Genomic DNA, 25,119 nt, shown 5'->3' on the forward strand with positions numbered 1-25,119 from the left:
AGCCAAGTTGTACTTGTTTTATTTTTTTCAATACTGTGGAATGTACCTGGGTACTGTGTAATAGTGTGATGACATGCTGACTTTATTCTCGACGTTTCCACTTTAACATTGACGCTTATGACAAGAATAAAGTCGTCATGTTGACTTTATTCTCGACATTTCTACTTTATTCTCGTTGTTTGTCGAGATTAAAGTTGACATGTTGACTTTATTCTCGTAATTTGTTATTAAAGAAGAACAACGTAAACTAAACTTCACCTTAAAATGAATATTTAATTTACTAGATTTCCTCAAACCCCATTAGAAATTAATTTAGCACATTACATTGCTTTGTGTTAAGTGTTCCCCAACCCAGTTTTTAATCGCTACGCGCTTCTTAAACTGACTTCCTCTTACACTAAAAGGAGGTGCAAACAGCACACAGAATACATTTTAATTTCATGATATTCCTGCTCCCTGATCATTTAGAATGCTAAGATAAATACTTGATATAATTTTCATGATGAAATGCATTAAAGCATGGATTAATCATGTGGGGGCACGGTGGCATGGAGGTTGCACTGCTGCCTCGCAGTAAAGGGGTCCCAGGTGTTCCCTGCTTTGAATTTGCATGTTTTTCTGGTGGGTTTACTCAGCGTGCTTTGGTTTCCTTTCAAAGTCATGTAGGATGTGAGGTTTTGTTATGCTATATTGACCCTGCTAGTGTATGTGTTGCTCGTATTCACCCTGTGATGTGCTGGCGCCCCGTTCAGGATTTGCTCCTGCCTAGCACACAATGCTTCCGGGTATGGGTGTAACCCTGAATGGATGGCATAATTAAACATGTATAACAAAGATTTTTTTTTTTTTAAAAAAGTTCTGAACACTCCGTGGTCTAAGTTTATATCTAGTTTTAATTTCACAAAGATGTTTATCATGTGGTGATCGGTTATGTGGAGAAAGAAAAAAGACAGGAACTGGGGGTTTGGTACGTCAGATAGAGACAGTATACATGCAATAAGGAAAGCCCGCTCAGAAGAACATCCATTGACTTCCGTGTTCGTGTCTCCGACCACCAGATCACAAACCCAACATTTACACAATATTTCAGCTAAACCTGTGCGATACCCATTCATACATTCAGTTTTTTGGAGCCATGTCACACCTGCCATGAAGTTCTCTACACTGAACGTACACCTGCAGACCCCTTACTGCGAGGAAGCAGCACTACTGCCTCACTACCGTGCATGTTTAATACATGCTTTAATGCACTTAAATATATCAAGTATTTATTTAGCTTAGCATTCTAAATTATCAGAGAGCAGGAATATCATGAAGTGAATGGATTCTGTGCGGCGATCCCTGTCTGCACCTCTTCTTAGTGGAGGTTTGGGGAACACAAAACAAAGCATTTATTGTGCTACATTAACTTATGAAGGGGTTTGAGAAAATCTAGTAAATTAAACATTGATTTTAGGATGAAGTTTAGTTTATGACATTCTACTTTAATTATAAAATAAACTATGAGAATAAAGTGGAAATGTCGACTTTAATCTCGACATAAGCATCAAAATTAAACTGGAAATGTCGAGAATAAAATCAACATGTCAAAGATGTCATCACCAAGTTGCACTTATTTTATTTTATTTTATTTTTATTTGGTGAATACTGTGCAATGCACCTGGGCTTGAAGTCTTGAAGTAATAGTATTATTACTGGAAGTTGCAATATTATTTATTTTATTGTAATTATTTATTAGTTTAAATATTATGCAGGTTAATGATGGTAAAGTTGTTTAAAAAGTCACTTTACCATGTCAGTGGACAGAGATTGTTAATATTAACAGAAAGTGTAGTTGGTTTACAAAAAAGATTTACTATTTATTCGTTTTCTAAGACATGTTCAGTGTAATACGACTTTTGACGAGCACCTCTGAATATTTTACTAAGTCTAAATACCTCTTTGGATGGTTGAAAATATGTCGTCAAATTTTTAGTTGAAGTTGTTTCCAAAATTTGTTCAATAAAAAGGTTCTATATTTTGACTGCAACTGTCATGCAATGTGATTCCTTCTCTTCATCAGTGCCTTCATGGGGCCATGCAAACCTGTATTAATACTTGTGTGCACATTAAAATGTTTTTTTGTACAGTGTACAATGCTCATGACAGTGGAATAGGTTATTCTTAGCCAGTCTACTGCAGTAATTGCAGTGGAAAATGCCGTTAACATCCACTCATGCATGGGAAAAAAATAGTTGAATACCGTGAAACTGGGATAATTTAGAAAAATACCGTGATATAGAATTTTGGTCATACTGCCCAGCACTACCTCAAGTAAAGGAACATTTCAACTAAATTATCACAAAGCTTAGAAAAGCAGATCCCCATGGGGAGCAAAAAAAAAAAAAACTATAGAAAAAGCTATAGAACTCAGCAATTGGCTGTTTGATGGAGTTGTATAAGTGCACAACAGGAGTCGAGGACACAGGCATTGTGGTGCCCTTTGCCTAAATTGTGCTTTAAAAGAAACAACTAAACTTTGTTATATTGAAGGATAAAAACAGACTGAAGTGTATATTTTGCATGCCAGTAATACAGAAATTCAGAAAACTGACTTGGATTGTCTGGGGAATTCATATTCAGGATCATTGTTCAACAAACTGACAGCTACATGGCTCAGTGAGAAACTCAAACATATTCATAATCATCAATTATTTAAAATGTTTACAGTGAGCCTTTAAACTGGACTCTTAAAAGTAAAAGTCTGTGACACACAAACAGGTTACAAACAACACTGAAAGGACGTTTCAGGAGAAAAATTAGGAGTTTTCCCTAGAATACCACAATTCACCTTTACAATCTATTGAGGTCTTTTAGAAATATTAATTTAGAACATTAAAATATGTTTACTGGCAAACGGATAATAGTTATTGTCAAACCCACTTCAGTTCACAGGAGCATGGAACAAGAGCTTATCCTGGCAGTACTAGGCACAATGCAGGAAACAGCCTGGTCAAGGTCTAAGTCAATCACAGGCCCGGTCAGAAACACACCCACACTCACTTTCACACTGGGACCATTTAACCAAACTTGAGTCCCAAGAGGAAAAACAGACATAGTGAGAACATTCAAATTTCACACAGATAATCAGGTGCTAGATTTGAACCTACTGCAGTATGCTGGATCTGTGAAGAGGCAGAGCTAATCAGTGTGCACTATTGTAGCACCACAGCTAAAAAAAATGTTAAGTATATTTTGAAAATCTCAAACTTTTAGCAACATTCACACTTACTGCTTTATGATGATTGCTTAAGTGTCTTAAAACTGCACATTATTCTCCTACATGAAAAACATGGTGTATATTTAAAGAAGTATTTTCTTAGCAAATTTTACTTTAAATTCTTTTTTTGTTTTATTCACCTGGTACATTTTTTCCTTGGCAAGTCTGTTTTTTGGTCAAACAGGAGTGGAAATTGTTACATGAAAAAATGTATTTAAAATTACAATGGCTGAAATAAACTTATTGGCTGGTCTTTCACATAATTTGCTCAAAATTGTATAAACTACTGTAGACATAAGAAACAATAAGTTGTGACATTTACAAAATGCCTTAAATAAAAAGTATTTTTTAAACTGTGGGTTTTCGACCTCCCCATCTACAATTTCACTCCTCTATCCCCACAGAGTCTGAAGTCCCTCCTTGTGTTAAAATTTAGGGGGATGGATTTCCCTCCCAATTTCAAAAATGAACTTTGAGTCCAGCAGTACCTGAACTCTATTGTATATTACAGCACACTGTCAACACTTTTTGGTTTTTCTTAGGAAATGCTAACTTGCAATTTCAAAACTTACAAAAGGTATTTTGCTGCTATTCACCCAGGTTAGAAATCAAATCCGATATTGCTGAGGCAGTATTAAGCTGAAACAATGAAATAAAGCCGAAAAGGGGTTCTGTTTAAAAAAAACTACTCTGGGAATCTGGAATTGTAAGACAAGTTCCCGAACAGCTAGTGCGAAATTGCGTATCATGACAAATTTCGGCTGTGTCACTATCTGATCACAAAGGAGGAGGATGATGATGAGATTGGGAGCATGCACTGATTACAGCACGATGCCGCACCCACCCCACAACGAGCCACCCGAATTGGGACCCGAGTGCAGCTGTGCAACAGTCAACACCTCAGTACCACACTGGAACAGTGTGCCAACCCTGCCACCCCCCCAAGAGAGATGGATGCAGGTTAACATTATGCGGTAGGATACAATTTAAATGCCAGTAACAAGTCAAAATAAATTTGAAAAATTTAGCTTAACACAATAGCCTCCCTGTTAATACATTTCAATTCAATTAAATATTACTAAAACCAGGGAACAAACTATGAATCCACCTGCAGTCTATTTTTAATAAGTAGGAGAAACACTGGAGTCACGATGTACAAATACCTGTGCTGACACTTTGTTGATGTCACACCTCAATAAATTCAAATTGCTGTGGGGACCAAATCCCAATAACTTGGTGTACCTAAAAAAAGTTATTTTGCATAAATATATAATAATTGCAACATCACCATTGTCTGTGTGATGTCTACACAGAGTTTTTCTCGTTTCCCAAAAATATATCTGTTATACTACTTGACGACTTGAAATCAACACATTATGAGAGAGTAGGTGAATGATTGCGCCTATGAATGGACACGCTTTCTGCACAATTTTGGTTTCTGCCTGGGTCTAATATTGCAAAGATAGGCTCTAAAGCTATCCAAATATGGGGGATAAAAACACCAGAGAGATAGAACACATAATATGTAATTCGTAATTGTTAAAGTTTGCATTTTTATCTACCTGTAAGCTTCGCACAGCACTCTGTGCCTGCATTCAATGAAGAGTATTTTACAAAAATAAACCGAATTGAATTAAATATAAGGTTCTGGCAGCCATAATAGAAGTAAGGCTATGCTTTTAAAATTCAATAAACATATTAAACTAATTCCAAAACAGCTTTTCTTTTTAGAGAATGACAGTAAAAAGGTCATTAAGGTTACTGGATGATCATATTAACAAAAAAGCTGAGAAGTGGCACCTCATTATTATGCCATCTTTAATACAAAAAATTAAAGTCCCTGATCTTTATTTGTCCCTCTCAATACTTGTAATGCAAAATGAAGTGATCCCCAAGATTCGTCCAAGAAAGTTCAATAGCTACAGTGATTTTGGGGTTCTGATAAATGACACACATGGAACTCCTATTTTTCTACTCTTTCATAGAAGCGATCTGAAATTATATCACAAGTTGAAATCCTCAATGAGGAAATTTTCTTCCAATTGCTAATTTGTGATAAATCTCTAGGATTTGTTTAAAGGTTAACAACTGACATGAGATTGTTTTAAATGACTGGCTGAAGTAACTATCCATCATGCAAGCTTAAAGGTTGCACTTGATTCCACAGTCTAGAATCTGAAATGAAAATGGTATCACAAATTGGAACCACTATGAGTAATATCAGCAGTAATCTCCCCGTAACTGATGCTTTGAAGACACTTAGAAAAAGACACAGTGGTGTTTGCATCTTATACTTGGGAATTAGCAACAAAAAAAAAAGCCAAAGGCCAAAACATGCACATGCCCAATGACAGATAAATATTATTAATACTGTACAAGTATTAATTAACAAATATGAACACTTTAGTTTTGTGAGAGAAGATGCAGTGAACTGGCCTAAAACTAAAGTCACGCACTCTACATCATTTGTTGAAATGTCAAGATTAATCTAGGCAAGAAAACAGCTTCTGCTCTTCACATGACACACCAAAGTTTATACCTCATTCTGTTCAAGGTATAAATGTGAATGACATGTTTGTATTATGCTGATTTCATATGCTTTGGTAATTTTCAGAGTGACCATTTGTAATATTATTCCTTCACACTAATTCCTGTTTATTATTTCTGTTGGTAGTTTTGGAAGAATTACAAAAGCCCTGTTGGTCTGCTACTTAAGCCACACAAAAGACATTTAAAAGATTACCCCTACACTTTTTGTGAACATAAAGGCAAACCCAGAGGTGCTGGCATCATAAATCAATGAATTTGGGTAAAACATTCTCTCTAAAATGTCCTATTGGTTACTACTTATAATATAAAATAATTTGTGTGAAATTGCATAGAGGAAAGCATACTGTCCTGTCTCTAACAGCACAAGAATGTAGCAGTATGCAGTATTATTTATGTCATGACTGTTATCTGCAATTAAAGTACTTCCCTCTGCAAACATATTCTTGCAAGTGTGTTTTAAGTTCCTCTGTGAAAAGCATCTATAGTGATTTCTGACAACTACCACAAAGTTCATCAGTAGCAACGTCAGTTGTATGAGTTAACAACAAGCACACCAACTAAGGTAGTTACTTGATGTTATCATAAATTTCTGGCAAATTTTAGGCCATAAATTCACATTGCAAGCCTTCCCTTTCAGTTCATCCTAAAAGATCTCCATTGGATTGAGATCTTGGAGTATGCAGGCCATTATAGGAAAGGGACAGTGCTGTCATGTTTGTGGAGTTAGTCTTGTCACAAATTCTTTACAATAGGGTAATGCTGTATTTGAAAAAATTGTAGGCAGTAGCCATCAAGTAATGTGCAGGGCAAGCAAAATGCTTAGATAGAAACGATTATTCAAATGATGCTCAAATGGTATTATTTGAGCACGGTCACTCTGCTAAATTATGGTGCTGCATTACACACATACAAACACATGTAACCTTAGCATGTGTTTACAAAAAAAAGAAAAATGAAGAAATGTGAATCCCACATCAACCATGAGTGAAAAGCATACCGCTAACTCCAAGTCAAAAGATATGAGCGGGGTGAAAAAGTGGAAGGTCAGGACTAGTTGGTTATTGAACTTTAAATGGCTTTACACAAACTAGAGGAAGACATGACAGTGTACAGGTACTGCTACAGCCAGCCTAGTCTAGCCGGTAAAACAGATTTTGTGGCAGCATCATACAGTTTCAAACATGAAAATCTCACACTCCCAATGACATGCGGCTGGCCGCAACAGCATGTTGGCTATAAGCAGTTGTGCAAAAGTATCTATGGTGATAAAAAGTTTCCAGATACAAAAAAAAAAAATAAATAAATAAATAAATAAAAAAGATGATGTTGCAAAACTATATAAACTTTCAATTCAAAATAAACTCGGCATAATACAGAGCAATACAACTGAATTTCACAAAATTGAAACCACTTGTTATGCTGCAAAAGGAAAATAGTCTGATATTTCACCCAACATATGACAATGATGAAGATCACCAGGACAACATAGTTCTAAATGTTAATACAAAATGGACTTTATGTTGAATATACATTTCTCTCTCTATTATAATAAAAAAAATTCTGGGACGAGACAAGACTTTTTAGCCTGGGATGAGACGTGACTTTTTAAGAAAGATACTTTCACGTCCCGCAAGACGAGACTTTGTGCCAAGAGATATAACCATGCCCGGGGCCATAAATTATAGACAAAAAGTAGATGACAAAGTAGAAAGTCATAAAGATGTTTAAAAACTTTGGCATGATACACATGCAGAACAGACTTTTCATTCCAGTTTGCAGCCACTTAGTAACAGAGACTGTGTGAAATGAATGGATGAGGGCTTACGCTGCGCAGTCATGTCATCTTTGGAGTGAACTAGTGATTGGTATACAGTGCATCCGGAAAGTATTCACAGCGCATCACTTTTTCCACATTTTGTTATGTATTATTCCAAAATGGATTAAATTCATTTTTTCCTCAGAATTCTACACACAACACCCCATAATGACAACTTGAAAAAAATGTTTACTTGAGGTTTTCGCAAATTTATTAATAATAAAAAAAAACTGAGAACTCACATGTACATAATTATTCACAGCCTTTGCTCAATACTTTGTCGAAGCACCTTTGGCAGCAATTACAGCCTCAAGTCTTTTTGAATATGATGCCACAAGCTTGGCACACCTATCCTTGGCCAGTTTCACCCATTCCTCTTTGCAGCACCTCTCAAGCTCCATCAGGTTGGATGGGAAGCGTCGGTGCACAGCCATTTTAAGATCTCTCCAGAGATGTTCAATCGGATTCAAGTCTGGGCTCTGACTCGGCCACTCAAGGACATTCACAGAGTTGTCCTGAAGCCACTCCTTTGATATCTTGGCTGTGTGCTTAGGGTCGTTGTCCTGCTGAAAGATGAACCGTCACCCCAGTCTGAGGTCAAGAGCGCTCTGGAGCAGGTTTTCATCCAGGATGTCTCTGTACATTGCTGCAGTCATCTTTCCCTTTATCCTGACTAGTTTCCCAGTTCCTGTCGCTGAAAAACATTCCCACAGCATGATGCTACCACCATGCTTCACTGTAGGGAAGGTATTGGCCTGGAGATGAGCGGTGCCTGGTTTCATCCAAACGTAACGCCTGGCATTCACACCAAAGAGTTCAATCTTTGTCTCATCAGACCAGAGAATTTTGTTTCTCATGGCCTGAGAGTCCTTCAGGTGCCTTTTGGTAAACTCCAGGCGGGCTGCCATGTGCCTTTTACTAAGGAGTGGTTTCCGTCTAACCACTCTACCATACAGGCCTGATTGGTGGATTGCTGCAGAGATGGTTGTCCTTCTGGAAGGTTCTCCTCTCTCCACAGAGGACCTCTGGAGCTCTGACAGAGTGACCATCAGGTTCTTGGTCACCTCCCTGACTAAGGCCCTTCTCCCCCGATCGCTCAGTTTAGATGGCCGGCCAGTTCTACGAAGAGTCCTGGTGGTTTCGAACTTCTTCCACTTACGGATAATAGAGGACACTGTGCTCATTGGGACCTTCAAAGCAGCAGAAATTTTCTGTAACCTTCCCCAGATTTGTGCCTTGAGACAATCCTGTCTCGGCGGTCTACAGATAATTCCTTTGACTTCATACTTGGTTTGTGCTCTGACATGAACTGTCAACGGTGGGACCTTATATAGACAGGTGTGTGCCTTTCCAAATCATGTCACATCAACTGAATTTACCACAGGTGGACTCCAGTTTAGCTGCAGAAACATCTCAAAGATGATCAGGGGAAACAGGATGCACTTGAGCTTTTGAGCTTCATGGCAAAGGCTGTGAATACTTATGTAAATGTGCCTTCTCAGTTGTTTTATTTTTAATAAATTTTAAAATATCTCAAGTAAACATTTTTCACGCTGTAACATAACAAAATGTGGAAAAAGTGCTGCGTTGTGAATACTTTCCGGATGCACTGTAGATACCTGACCACAGACAAAGCAGGAATAGTTTGAAAATGAAGGAAAGTTTTTCAATATGGTAGGTCACTACATAAGTTCTCTTTCCACCAGCTGCATACAGATTTCAGTGCAATAGAGAACATCTTATGAAACTTTGCTTTGCAGCAGCCCATTTTGTTGAGGTTACCAGCTTCTTCATTTGCAGTGAAGTGTTGTATCTTGTGATACTGCATGCTTGAATGCTTATCCCAGGTAAAACCAAATAATTTTCAAACAGCAGAACTAACCCTACACTTGTGCTAAACACTTCCAGTTCTGATCGTCAATTTCTTTTTCTTAACCCTCCCACTTATCACTGCCAGGAAACATGGGTAGAGTCAATATTGTCACACTTCAAAATAGCAGTGGAGATTTTGCAGAACAAGTTGTGGAAAATCAAATAAAAAATACTGAACACTTCTTTGAATACAAGAGACAGAGCAAAGCCAGTGTAGAATGCTTTTATTTTGGGACTAATGATTTAGTTCTCTAAGATGGATTATTTAACTATAAATTAAAATTGTAATTAGTATAGTGGGATCCATATTAGTGAACCAAGATTTGTTACAATGTACTACCATATAAATATTTCAAGTTTTAGGAGATTGGGGTGGTGTACATTCAAACAAGTCACAAGAAGATTTTAGGTATCTATATCTATACATTTATTAAGGTATCCGTAGTACTTGACAGCGTAACACAGAGGTTTTTCAGGTACAGCATTCAGATAACTTAGTAAGATGCATCCATTTTCATCCAAATACATAGTCATAGATAGAGAGTGTTTTTATAGAATTCTCCCTTCTATGCAGAAAGTCAAGTGGAATGAACTCAACGTTGTCTCTCGATACACACTTTGAATACACTGATCCTTTCTACTGTTTTTTTAAAAAAAAATGAAATATTTCAAGTCAGGTCACAGTTCTTTAATCAGAAGATTAGTTTGGCTTATTGAATTAATCATTTTTATGGGTACTACACTTTTACACCTGGGGCAGGTTGGATGCAATTCAATAAAAAAATGATAAAATCCAATATAAACCGGAGTACTGTTGAGTCCACATATTTCACAAATGGAACACCTGCATCTATTAATGTCATAATGCAATGATCAGTGTGTGACAGTGTTATTTTGCAGAAATATTTATGAAAAAGTGACTTGCAAAATCAATTAATACCATTAGAGAGATTAGCAGAGAAGTACAAAGGTTACAAATGTCAGAACACATTAAGCTTAATACTAGACAGTCACAGGCATGACTAAAACTAGCAGTCTAACAAGCCATTTGAATCCTGACAACAGTGTTGAAGCAAAAACAATATTTGGAATCTTTCGAGTCCCAATATGCTGAATCTTTTAAATGAGGTCCGTGAGACATTTGTTTAATGACTTTCTACCATAATTCAGGATAGGTTTCTCTGTTTGGAATTTCAGCACAGACAAAACGATCTACATCAATTTAATCAAATCAATCAAATTAATAATTTTTTTTGCAAAGTAACCAATAAATGTATGTGAGGTAAACCCCGTTTTTGAAATTCTCTGACTTAAACTTCAAAGCGTTACAATATTTACATACTTCTGACATATCACCTGTGTTCATATCTTCGATCTCTATTTGCCTTTTCGTTATTTCTCAGAGTAATAATTTCTCTTTGTTTGCGCTAATGCGATCTTTACTTTCTTTGTTTTCTGCTTTCATATTCTGTATTTTGCTCTGCAAGTGTTTCACACCTACGTTTTTTTTTGAGTCTTTTGAATTCCAGTTTTCATTATCTCTAACCTACTCTGCATGCGTTTGTCCCCCTTGTTTTTAACCTCTTTATGACATTTTACTTTGTCTTAATACTCTGTCTTTTATTTCTGACCTCGCTTTGTCCTGCTTTTTTTTTCCAATGACATCTGGCCTGTGGTGATTATTTTCCATTTTTCGGGTCATAATTTCTGTTTGTTTGCGCTACTGTGATCTTTACTTTCTTTTTTTTATACTTTCTAATTTTCCTACTTTTATATTCTTTAACTTTCTGCACGTGTGTTGCGCAGTTTTTTTTTTTGTTTTGTTTTTTTGAGTCTTTCGAATTCCACTGCTTTCATAATCTGTAACCTGCTCTACATGTGTATAGCGCCAGCGTTTGTGAACGTCTTTATGAAGTTCTACTTTGTCTTTTACTCTCTGTTTTTTTAATTCTGAGCCCAATTGGACGTGCTTTTTTTCAATATCACTTGTTCCGGGCTGATAATTACTTTCCTTATTTTCTGAATTTGCACCTAGATTATTCTTTTTCTTTCTCTCCAACACTTTTGAGTCTCTTTTCTCTGTGCTGCTTTCTTCTTCGCTTAGTTGTCTATGTTTAATTTATAACGTATTGTTCTTATATGCTTTATATGCGCTAAGAGCCCTGGATCTGTGTGTGCTCAAAGCCTTTGCATGACTGAGTGTTTTGCTGCCCATGCTCTTATTTGATATTGGTTGTAAGCAGGGCGTGTCTTTCAAGAATCTCATGTTCTACGTCCCCACGAGACGATCCTGGGTCAATCTCTTGGCACAAATTCTCATGTTTAAGGTCCCTGCAAAATGCTCCGTGGCCAATCTCTTTTGTCTCGCGGGTCTTTTAAGTGTCTTCCGTGATCTTCATGTGAAGATCAGGTCTCGTATCCCTAGTGTTTCTCTCCAGGATTTTTTTTATAATAGAGAGATAAAACCATTATATCTAGAATATGCAAGGATGATCTATCATTCCATGCCAGTGCAAAATGCAGCAAAAAAATGTTAAAAACTAAATATCCTGGTGTGGAAGAAAACTCAACACTGCACGTACAAAGAGGCTCTCCGGCCCCACCTTGTGTTTATTCACACAACTATGCTAACTGCAAAACAGAAAACACAAAGCCATTAATAGGTAAAAGCAATTAAGTACTGTGTGAAAAGGTTATGTTTGCATATCTAAAACACAAACTTCTAATTACTAATCAAGTATCTGAGGAGGTGTATTCAATTTTATTTAATTATGTACAAATGCAAAGGTGTGGTATTCACTGGTCTGGGTGGAGTTCTGATAAACATAGTTACCCATAGTTAAAACGGTTAGAACAATTTGCCTAAATCAGCTACTCGCACCAAAAATCATTTAAGCTTACCATCACATGTGAAATTATGTCATTAGAATAGGCTTCTGAATAATTGGAAACTGTCAATTGTGAAACACCACAAGCTCCAACTCATTCGTCTATTAGCCTAAAAGACTGTAGTCCTTTCAAAGAACTGTACATGAACAGATGCAGCTTGTCATTCTATCGTAAATATGGACTACTAAGAAAAACTATTTAGCTAATGCTGTAATATTTAGCTAACAGAGAAGCTCACCCCATCATAGCATTACAAGGACATTGCTCATTCTATTCTATTCTCGCAGATTGTTTTGTGAACCAATATATAAAATTCTTCTCATATCATTGGAAAGTGACATGATGTACTATTTACACATGACAATGTTACTTGTACTACCATCTTGTGAAACAAAAATATAATTTGAATAGATTGCAGAATTAATCCACATAAGACAAATTGAGAGAGATATCATCATAGATGACATCAGAAAATTAATGAATAAATAAATAAAGAACCAAGGACATTTTCCTACAGTTGGTATGCTTGCCAGGGCCATTCTGTGTGTCCCTGCTTTGTTGCTACCACCAGAGCCTTACTTCATGCTGTAGGACACATTTGCTCACAGAAGACTTGACATGTTAATGTTTTTGTTTTTTTTAACTTCAATATCCTTCTGTAAATGGCAGGAACTATGTTTAAACTGAAAATAATCACTACTGTTCTGAGTTCACAGATGGATTTCAAGTAACTTACTTGAAATGTACTGAACTTCTCAATCCTGTTTATATGTATATTAAACTTTGTTTATACATTAAACTTTGAGCAGAATTTTAAAATTTCTCACAAAGAAGAAATTTCCTGTTTTAAAGAATAAAAGAATAAGGAATAAGATGTTAATGACTTTAAGTTTTAAAGTTTTGTGTTTCTTACTATCTTACTAAATTAAAGCAAATAACTGTAAAATGTAAACATTTGTCACAGCCATTCTCCTTTACTAACCAAGATTGTCCACTAAATTAATCAATTATTAAAATAATCTCTTCTCCTTTCTAGTTGATAGGACTAATGTAGCAGTATATACCTAAGGACTGAAATCCTAAGAAAGCTCAAGATCCTTTTCAAAAGGTGGTGTGTCTTAAAGCTGAGCTCATTATATTTGTGAGACCTGCAGTATACCCTGTAAAGTGACAGCTTCCACCCCCTCCCCACCCCCAATTTAACCAGCTTAAGTTTGTCCACATGTAAGAAAAATTCCACAGTTGTACAGAAACTCAGAGAACCAAAACACCCAGAATTCAAAAACATCACTGGTCAGTTGAAGTGTACCTGGGACAGTATCATACTAGCAGCAGATCAAGAAGAGACTACACGCTACCAAGTGGAGACAATCCTCAGGTTTAAAAGCGGTCTCAGTGAACAGCAGAACAAAATCAACACCAAGTTTAACTAATTTGCAGCTAACCTTGTTTTGGATTTGTGTTTTTCCGCAGTCTACTCAGCCAGCATGCTGGTAATTAACATCTTGCTGTTACATGTTCTTCTCGGTTTAAAAGGAGAGGAAAAAGTATATCCTCATGTAAATGTATTAAATAATGGTGATTGTTAAGCTACATCAGATAAGCTGTTCTATTGTGAATGTTACTCACTTCGAGCAAATAAAACAGAACCAGAAATCCCTATATAGAAAGTAATGATGATGACAGGTACACATTGTAGAAACACACCTGAAGCACTATTGTCTCTCTGTAATTCATGGGTAACCTAGGTGGTGCGCATTTTCCCGTTTCTTTTATTACTTTATGCTATTTGACATTACTTGAACATTTTATAGCTACTCTCTCAATGTAATGAATGCATCAGTGACCGCGTTCTCAAATCTCCAACGGGAACCCCCAGTTTAGTTTTTATGTTTATAAGTAGAGTGTGTATAAAATTATAATTACATAATGCATATTGTGAGAGCTGTCATATCAGACCTAGAGAATACCTGGAAAGATATTTCAACAGCATTCAGATAGAATACAGCATGGAAAAATCTCCCCCAACAGAGTGTAACAGCTTAGACCCATCTGAAGAAACTGCCAGCATCTTTCAATGCGTACTGTTCGAACCAGAGTCCAAGCACTTATTTAATTACAGATATCATCTTGGTGTCTTTTTAGTGAAGATTAATGGTTAAATGTACTATATGCTGATCAGTATTTTTCCATTTCCTATATTACACATTACTAGGGCGATGTACCCTATTACACATTATATATTTCCATGACTTTTTCTGAGGCACAGAGTTAAATATGGACAAATTTGTTGGTCCCCTTTACAGCTCACTGAAACAGTGCCGTATGCATCCTGAAAAGTGATTCAGTGAAAAGCAATTGTCCAATGTATACATGTGTGAATTTCATATATCATTGAGGAAAGCAAAGCAAGTGTGAAGAGAGATTAAAAAAGAAAATTTTGCTTTTCAACGAGGATACTCAAAAATGGCCTGGATGCATTTGTTTGTAACCTTACAAAAGATCAAAAATAACTGGATTAGAGTGATTTTTCAAACTAGCTGTTTTCTTTAATTAGCATCACACGTCTTCAATTGTGAAATCAGTCATTCACCCTGTTTTAATCAAGAAAACTAGTCACTCTAGTTAGTTAGTGATAGGGCTTTTTCATCTGTAGCGCCGAGACTGTGGAACACCCTCTCTGATTACCTGAGAGCCCCACAGTCGACTGATGTTTTTAAACGGAATCTAAAAAGTCATCTTTTTAGAAAGATTTTTTGTTAAAGTATACATAGATTTTCTTGTTTTATTATTTTTGTTTTTACTCTGTAGCACTTTGAGATTTCTAAAATATGAAGTGCAATATAAATAAAATTTATTATATTATTATTATTACTCTGCTGTTTGTTTTCTCTGGTCCATATTCACGATGATACCAAAGGAGAGAGTTGTTCAATGAGATCAGAAAAAAAAAAAAAATTGTAGACAGGCATATTAAAGGGAAAGGCTATTAAGATGATCTCCAAGCAGCTTGATGCTCCTGTGACAACAGTTGGAAATATAAATAGTTTAAGGTCCATGGGACTGTAGCCAACCTCCCTGAACATGGCCACAAGAAGAAAATCGACCACAGAATGAGCTGAAGGATAGTGAGAATGGCAGATGAAAAACCAATGACAACTTCCAAAGAGATACAAGCTGAACTCTAATATTTAGGTCCATAAATGTCTGATGTGTCCAAACTACCTGTGGGCAGGTGAAGTCTCATTGAGAGCTCAAGGAATTGCTTGTTTCCAGGGATTGCCACTAAAGGTTGTGCAACAAAATATTATGTTAAGAGTCAGATCATTTCTGTCTATGCCATTTTCATTTGTTATTAATTAAAATATTCTGTTGGAATCGAAACTCTAAGCAGTGTCTGATGTTTGTTAAATATGGAATAAACAATGATGAGTGCCAATTACTTTTGTCAGTTTCAAGTTATTTTTGAGACTATTATTGGTTCTTTGTTCTTGGATGGGTACCAACAGATTTGACCGCTTCAGTCCAAATATCAATATAAGATATGATTTCCATATTATTCTGTTGGCATATTTGTGCTTTTTTCTTGTCTGAAACGGTCTGTCTAATGTATGCGGAATTAATATTGACACACTATCAACAGTAATAAGCTCTTTAAAACTACTCCAGGTGGCCTAAGTTACGTATGCAACTTTATTTGTTTCTCCAACTCCAAGAATGACACTGTAACTGCGCTTAGTCTTACTGCTCACTGCACCAGCACTAAGCCCAAAAATTTGTCTTTTTATTAAAACTCGGAGTCCTGCCACGTGCAAAAGTTCGCTGACTACACTGCTATCATGGGCTGCATCAGGAGTGGGCAGGAGGAGAAGTATAGGAACCTAATCAAGGACTCTGTTAAATGGTGCGACTGAAAGCACTTACACCTGAACACCAGCAAGGATTTTAGGAGGCCCAGGTCCCTCATGGACCCTGTGATCATCAGAGGTGACTGTGTGCAGAGTGTGCAGACCTATAAATACCTGGGAGTGCAGCTGGATGATAAATTGGACTGGACTGCCAATACTGATGCTCTGTGCAAGAGAGGACAGAGCCGACTATACTTCCTTAGAAGACTGGCGTCCTTCACCATCTGCAATAAGATGCTGCAGATGTTCTATCAGACGGTTGTGGCAAGCGCCCTCCTCTATGCGGTGGTGTGCTGGGAGGCAGCATAAAGAAGAAGGACGCCTCATGCCTGGACAAACAGGTGAGGAAGGCAGGCTCTATTGTAGGCACGTATCTGGACAGTTTGACATCCGTGGCAGAGTGACGGGCGCTGAGCAGGCTTCTGTCAATCATGGAGAATCCACTGCATCCACTGAACAGGATCATCTCCAGGCAGAGGAGCAGCTTCAGCGACAGACTGCTGTCACCGTCCTGCTCCACTGACAGACTGAGGAGATCGTTCCTCCCCCACACTATGCGAATCTTCAGTTCCACCCGTTGGGGTAAACGTTAACATTATACAAAGTTATTGTCCGTTATACCTGCATTTTTATCACTCATTAATTTAATATTGTTCTTTATCAGTATGCTGCTGCTGGAGTATGTGAATTTCCCCTTTTTACTGTATATATGTACAAATACCAGACCAGCATGGGATAGTCCCCAGCCAACAGCACACTGTAACTGACCTCACAAGTTTTTTCCCCTAATATGGCACATTTACTGGCTTTATTACATTCAGACTGTGGTTCCAAGACCCCTTTCATCTGTGAGGATGCTAAACTTGAAAAACACACCAAAGCACCAATGTATTCTTAATGCAATGCTTAATCCAGTCAGGTGCGCAGAAAACTGAAGCTTACTGTGATAATACTGGGCCTAAGGCTGGAAACAAAAATGGACTGGGCTCCTGTGTGTCTCAAATGTGACTTTAGCACTTAATCATAGAACAGTATTGTAACTTTACATTGCTGTGTCTTCCTCTACAGTCATTGGGAATGAAGCACACCATACACTTTGTGCAACATAAATGTTTTGTGTATGGATGTGTCTAGGCAAGGCATTAAATTATTTTCCTTGTTCTATTGTGACAATGAGTGGTTGGTCTGGTGATGTTTATTTATACAACAGCATGTTGCAGCAAGGTACTGAAATTGATGTGCTACAGTCTTAACTCTGGAAACAGAATATTCAATAATTTTACTGCATCTGGTTTTTCATGATTAATGCTAAAAAAAAAAATCTACAGTTTGGTAATATTAGACCATCCAAATAACACATTCATTTTACTTTGGCTAGCTAACATTTATACTGTACCGTTAAGTAAAAATTCAATGTTTCCGGAAACATTTGTGGAAAATTTAATGGGTACACTATTTTGGATAGTGACCTCCTACTGTTTCCTTTCCTCTTTATTTTTTTTAAAAAAAAAAGAGGAAATGGACATATGAAGTTCATGCATTACGGTAGAGTTATATAAAAAGTATCTGAATACTGATGAGTATTGATTTTAACATTTTAAAATTACTCTAAAAACAGTCTACAAATGCATTTCCAGTTCGCCCTGGCATTTGACAAATCAAGCCTCAGAGGTTACCAATCAGCACTGGTGTTGCAGCCCTGTTCCCACCCACTCACAGGTGTTATTAAGATGGCTGCTTCAGCAGCATTAGTGCCTTCACAATCAAGCTTAATTGATAAAGAGGGTTGTCAGAGTGGTGTCTGGAAATACTTCAGCTTTGTAGCAAATGGAGATAGAAAGCCATAAGGTACGTACAACCCTTTATACAAGATTTACAACTGCACGATAGCAGCTAAAGAGGCTAACATAACCAGTTTAGCCAATCGCTTGAATGATCAACATGCCAGTTGATATACAGAATTTCCAGAGGTATCTTATTTCTTTCTTTAATTACATGTGATTTTAAAAGCATATTTCATCAGTGTAAGGTGCTATAAAGTGCTCAGCTGCATAAACAGTGGGGCGACTCCCCCATGTGCTCATATACTTCCAGCCATGCTTCAGAAACATTTAATACAACATGGCTCATTTGCAGCCCAACAAGAGCACACCTCATGAATGAGCATGTTGACATGGTGGGCTTTCTTGCTAAAAAACTGAAAGTTAAGGACACTGTAGTTTATTTACACAAAAATGCAGTGTGTAGCATTTTATTTTATGCAAAATGTCTAAGTATGTTAGTGGTCTGTGTGTGTTACTTTTCTGAGCAATTGTTTACAAGACCACATTGTTATTTTTTTTTTTTAACATCAATGTTTATTTAATGATTGTTTTAATGTGTGTATACCGTTTACAAAAGCTTGTAATTCTTATCACAAAAGTCACTAAATGTTCATTGAATATTTCATTGTGCTCCCTCAGTAACAGTATTTGGTTTTATCAATGTAAATAAATGTGACATGTTTTAAACATATTTACTTGTTATTGTTTAAAGAACATTGCTGGTACTTTTTACAGAAGATAGCACTACTTCAAGTATTTGCATTTAATGACTAAAATTTCTATTATTTGTTTTCATCAGTTTAAAGATTTTAATGCGTACAAAAATTGCAAATTCATTTAAATATTTTTATTAAACTACATTATATACTGTACTGGGTTTCAAAAGTAATATTGAGTACGATACTAAGAAAACTGCTAATATTCCAGTTTGAAATGTTGGTATTGAGTTCACCGTGGTATACTACAGCGGCACCCGACACTTTAACTCATTGTGCAAACTGGGACCTATTCCATGGGAAGTGTGAAAAGGAATTCTGAAGTAATCTATGGATCTCTCTCTCTCTCTACCTATCATTCTACAAATATTACCACGAATTAATTAAAAAGTTAAAATTGGGTATTAACTGATAGCTACATCTAACTGGTTATATATGAGGTAGAAAAAAATATTTTATTTGAATTAAAATGGGAAAAATAATGCATTAAATACAGCACAATTAAATTCAAAATTAAGCGTGCTTAAAGATTTGCAAAGAAAAAGAATTGTATATATAAATTTTTCGGAATCTCACATCACGCCTGAAATTAAGGTGAAAAGGTAGTTTAACTTACCAGGAAGACTTGTTTTCAGTTTCATGTCTAGTGTTAAATAAGGGGTTATTCTCCATTAAACCAATATCATAATCCTTATTACTGAAAAACTCTTGATCCAACAATTCATCTGGAGGCTCATTTGCTTGGAACAAGGACTTCAGTGTCTTCAAGGGCAATTTTACACCATCCACATTGACTTTAGTGCCAGACTTACTGAGATCAATTGCAGACAATACAGACTTGGCTTCTGAACCTTCCAAATCGCTAGACGACTCTAGTTTGGGTTTTGATGGCCGGCAACACTGGCCTTCCTCCCTGAAGCCCTTGGCAAAGGGATTGTAGTCAATCTTTAACTGAGTAATACGCAAATTCTGATATGCAGTGACAGCAAAAAACTCAGTTTGAGGAAAAGTGAAAGTCATCACTTCAGGTCCACTCAGCTGGATGACCTCTGTTGTTTTATCTGCAGGTACAATATGTAGCCTGGGGAGGTAACGGTGCATAGAATGCAAGATGATATGGCCATCAGGATCTAGGGGGTTGTTTGTGAGCTTTAGTTTGTAAAAGGAGACCGGCTGTTGCATCCAATAGTGTCCAGAGGATGGAGATTCCGGATGGATAAAAACCCGACCCAGAATGTGAGGTTCTGCTTTGTCACATGCCTCCCAGAATTGTCCATTCCATTTATAACGGGCATTATCCACAGGATTGATATCCATTACCAAAATATACCGTTGGAAGTGCTCCAAGCCAGAAATGCGGAAACGGCAGTAAGGAAACATACGACGACCTTGTTTTGTGAGTATCATTTCAGTGTTGCATCTATAAAACTCATTCCACATATTGTTATTATCCAGGGTGACCCGCACCCCTTTGCAGGAACATACTGCTGAAAGATTGTCCACTGTGCTTTTTACAGAAGAAACAGTTTTTTCTGGTGAAGGAACCTTAGGAGTGATAAGCATTGGAAGAGAAGTGTTTGATAGACATGTCGCTGCATTTACAGGTAGATTCAGTTCCTGATTGGCCACCAAAATACCCTGCTGATCATTTCCATCCTCCCCTGTCTGACCTTGCTTCAGAATAACAAAAAACGTTGGTGCACTGGCAGCAGGGCTAGGGGAAACGATATTTCCACTCTCAGGTCTCAAGACCATCGTGGTCTGGTTCTCCATTACCACCAGAACTGAAAGCTCAAATGGACGATGAATGGGTTCACCTTAAAAGCCCACTTCAGCAATCTGCATGCTAAACAATGGGAACAAAGAAATACTGCTAAAAAAACAAGATTTCAAATCTGTATTTCAACCATCTAAACAAAAAGTTAAGATTGCATTTTTGTCACAGAAAACAGAATTGATAAAAAAAAAAATACAAAATTTCTTAAAATAAAATGGAACCACACACTACAACTGCCACAACATGGGAAATGAATACAAATTACAAATATGGAAGACTTCCAAAATTACCCTTGATACCCATTATGTAGGTTTCATAGTCTGGTGATTATATAAACCTATTCAACATTAAAAAATTACTGTACTTTTAGCTGAAATGTCAATATCTTTCTTACTGCATTTTGAATACTCACCAACTCATCACATGCCAAATATTTAAAATATATAATTACACAGTTCTGCTTGTCATTGTAAAAGGCTTCTTCAGCCAATTATTTTGTTTTCTGATTGAAAGATGGTTACTTCTATGTGCTTTTATAAAAGACTTCTAATTTCATATTAACAGAAAAAAATAAAAGATAAAACACCATTGTCACATGTTGAAGTCGCAAGGGTAAAAAAACAACTACACACACATGCAAATAAACTCACTCATCCAATCAATACTGTGCGTCTCCAATTATAATTGAGAATTACTAAAATCTAGACTTGTGTGGAGAAGGTCTTAGCTAATAAAATGATTTAAAATGTTAACTTGGCTAACTATTTTATCTATCTGCTTTCAGTATATTAAGGAGTCAAGAAAACTACATGGTCTGGAGAAAATGTGATGCTACTACATGACCCCATGACCAATTCAAAGTCGCACTTGAAGCTCACCCCAGACACAGCTCCAGATGTGTGTCAGGAACCCACCACACATGAAACAACAGTCCATCAGAAGACAAATCCATGCTCAAACTCCCACTAATTAATAACTAATTTATGCTAATAACATTACTGCTCTTCAGATATGCAAGTTAAACCAGAATAGCAAGAGGATAAAACGTGCACATAGAGAAAATGTGCAAAATCCACACAGCTCATGATTGGGGACCTAGAAATTGTGTCTCAACAATGTTCAAAATCTTTATGTTAAAAACAAAGTACAAAACAAATGTAACAAATGTAATAATGTGTGATGTAATTAATGTTCAGATAACATTTTCCTTTTTCTCATATCAATGTGATTCTATGAAAAATTGCACCATTATAAATAAAACCACAAATGTGCCCAATTCTATTTCGATGTACAGAATATGTGCACAATTCACATGCTGCACACATAGGGTGGCATGGCATGGCAGAGCAGTCGATGGCTTAGTTGCTGCCTAAAACTCTCAAGATCCAGCCCAAACTCTATGCATTTGGCGAGCGCAACATCCGTAGTTATAGACAAAATGCTATTAAACTGAGTTACATATATATGTGCATGGTGGCAAAACCACGAGTGAACATGCATTCCTTGAAATGAGCTACATACAGAAAAGATAGACAAATAAAAACTGTTATAGGGATTAAGAATGAAACTTAGGTTAAAAAAAACAATAAAAAAAAACAAACTCACACTTAGTATTAAAACAACCTTCATAAGGATAACGAGACATATGAAAACTGTATTATTGATACCCGTTTGCTAACCATGAAAAAAATTAATGCATATATTTTAATCTGCATCAGTGTAAGGAGCCTCCACTAATAAAGGAAAATGGCATGCTCTCCTTTCTACATCTCACAAACTTGTGTTTGTATATGTGTGTTGTGTGTATTATATATTTGAGTAGTGAGAAAAGCGCTATATAAATGCAAAGAATTATATATTATGTATATATAAAAAACTCACATCCGAAAAAAATGTATACCTGTCAGACAAGTCTTTATCTTTTCAACACGCTGTGCTCTAGCAGAGCTCCATTTAATAAGCTCACAATACCAACAAATATTGTTCTAAATTCTGCACTCTCGAATCGCGCAATTAGTCTACACTCGAATGTCCAAAACTTAAATTTAATGACCATTCGAAATGTTACCATCTGAAAATAACACTTGGAACAGGATCACCGTACAAAGATGTTCCAATTCATTCCACGATTCATCGCAAAGCTCGGCCAAGCTTTTAGTGTCACGTGACCGCAATGCACCTTTTCCACGCGCGCCAGACCAGACTAATCTACCACAAAATACCGGTGATGCTGCACGAGCTCCAGCGCTCAACTACAAGACCGCCGATGCTTCACTTTCCTTGGGACTGTCATCCAGAAACTGTCATTTGCAATGAAAGGGTTGTAACTTTGCTACCAATCAGACACGAGAGCAAGCTGGCAAAAAAGATAGAAAACTACAGATCATCTACAATCATTTGGTCCAAGGCACCAGAACTGAACTGCCACTTCCTTGTTTATTATAAAGCACCATAGCGGTGCGTGTGCATGGATTCTGAGGCTCAACGGTAACAGAAAACGTTACAAATATTCCCCGCCATCGTACTGCTTTATGAAATACGCAGACGTGAGATCAACATGCTAATTAAAAGCCTTATCCTGTAAACTACTATTAATGTTGTTTAGTCTTCGATTGAGGCATCTATTGTCGACTTCAGCTAAAGTTGCCTGGAAGGTAAACAGTTAAATAAGGCGCGTAGACGTGCGATTTTACCAATAAACTGTAAGAGAGCCTTGTCACCTTAATCTTGCATTAAATGATCGGTGATATTTCGATTTAAAAAAGTGTAGATTTTTTTAAAAACTTTTTCCCAACATTCCGCCAGCGTTTTCGCAGACCCCTCCCTCTGTAAACACGCTCCCCGTGAGGCACACGGGGACGTGCGCATCCGCTCGTATGGTGCTCCTTCTTTGCACAACTCGCACACCGGTTAACGATAGTTTCTAGTCTACAAAAACAAATGCGATTGCCAGAAGGGCAGAAAAGAAATACTCTGTATTGGTCCAGCTGCTGTCTGATAACTAAAAACCACAATACATAATCCTGAATGCTAACGTCTTAACTGCAAGTCCGAATTTGCACTCCCATACACGCATTCGGCTCAATGTGCAGAGCTACCCGCGCCATTCTGTTGCCGACTCGCAGCAGTGCGCTTTTTTTGAAGTGGTACGACAAACGCCACCCCCCAACAAATGTCAAGAAACCACGACACACCCTTCCCGTACGCTTTGTTTTGACCTTGTGCATGTCGTGCCTTATGGTTTTCCTTTTGGGTTACCGTCCGTGTACTGTACGGTTTACCATCCAACTGGCCTTCAAATCAAGTTGGCTCTTCCATTTTAAAATAAACCAACGTTATAACTGCACCACAAACACATTTTGATCTTTCAATATCATGCAATAATATTTTTCTGCATCATCTCTGCTGATCTGTTAAAGGGAACTATCGTTACAGCGATCTTCCACCTCTTTATAAAACACATTGTAGGTTCATTAATCATGAAATAAAACTAGCGATCTAACAAAGTATGTCCATGATGATACCCGATGTTTCCAGGATTTGGGGGACTTAGTCCTACTAACTGACAACTAATCATAGCGATTGGCGCCAACCTTGCAACAGGTCCTGGTCCAGTCCGGTATGGGTTTTAAACCCACCCACTCCAGACGACACTCCGGATTAGGCCTTTTGACATATGGCAGCATGAGTCTCTTTGCCGACGACGAGCGTTGTGACCCGAGAGAGTTGTCACAGCATTGTCCGGCTCATATAACCTACCAATCATTGTTACAAATGCTCAGCCTATCGTTTTATATATAGATATATACACACGGATGCATAGTTGCTTGGCTGTAAGATCAATGGTCTGTCCTTCTACACTGCACCACCCAAAGTGCGACGCTCTCGGCTTCTTTGGTGTTTACCGCAATTTATGTCAAGAAATTCGCGCACGTTGGACCAGTTACCTCAAAGTCACGAATACTTTCCAGCTCCTTGACCTACTTCAGTTAAAACTGCTGCCCCATGGTAACTTCATTTGGTTGCGTCTTCAAAAATCGCAATCCTCATTTATCAGCTCCAAGCTGCAATGGCGGCTTGATTCGACGCCTCGCCTAATCCGCCCGGGAGTCGAGCCGCACCTCACCAGCGCCCCCTCGCGCCCTAACATGTCTAAACGCGTGCTGGCCTCGCCTGTTGTGGCGCGACGGAGCCGCTGCAGTAAAAAAATCCTTATTTCTTGCAGACCCTGGTTGCCCCCATGTTATTGCACCATCTGAAGCCAGGGGAATCTTCATGATGATTACCTGCTGCGAAAGCTGTTTATCGAACACTCAACCAACAGCTCTCGTTTTGCCAGTCGTCGATTCTCTTGCTTTGAAAACATCTACAATCGTGCGTCTCACCCAGCTGGCGAAGAAGCGCGCGCGCGCACGTAGTTGACGTCACGCCACATGCGCAGAACATCATTTAGTCCCTTTCCGCAGTGACGCTCGAGTAGCATGAGGGGGAAACTGGAGCTGCGCAGGC

General features: G+C 37.5%; 1 protein-coding gene across 2 annotated transcripts in view; it reads right to left on the bottom strand.

The window, feature by feature from the left end:
* The window catches only part of mgaa (MAX dimerization protein MGA a), an 81,998-nt gene extending 56,999 nt beyond the window's left edge, over positions 1-24,999 (bottom strand). The window contains exons 1-2 of one of the 2 annotated variants that reach the window (XM_039740953.1): positions 24,897-24,983; positions 19,450-20,679 (exon numbers count right to left, since the gene is read on the bottom strand). In XM_039740953.1, coding sequence (XP_039596887.1) covers positions 19,450-20,606 — 1,157 coding nt within the window. In that variant the 5' untranslated portion in view covers positions 20,607-20,679; positions 24,897-24,983. Of the gene's footprint in view, positions 1-19,449; positions 20,680-24,896 lie in introns of both variants that reach the window. The other variant, XM_039740954.1, reaches the window with a different exon arrangement.
* Positions 25,000-25,119: the final 120 nt, after the last annotated feature.

This window comes from Polypterus senegalus, chromosome 18 (genome assembly GCF_016835505.1).
Source record: "Polypterus senegalus isolate Bchr_013 chromosome 18, ASM1683550v1, whole genome shotgun sequence".
Taxonomy (NCBI): Eukaryota; Metazoa; Chordata; class Cladistia; order Polypteriformes; family Polypteridae; genus Polypterus; species Polypterus senegalus.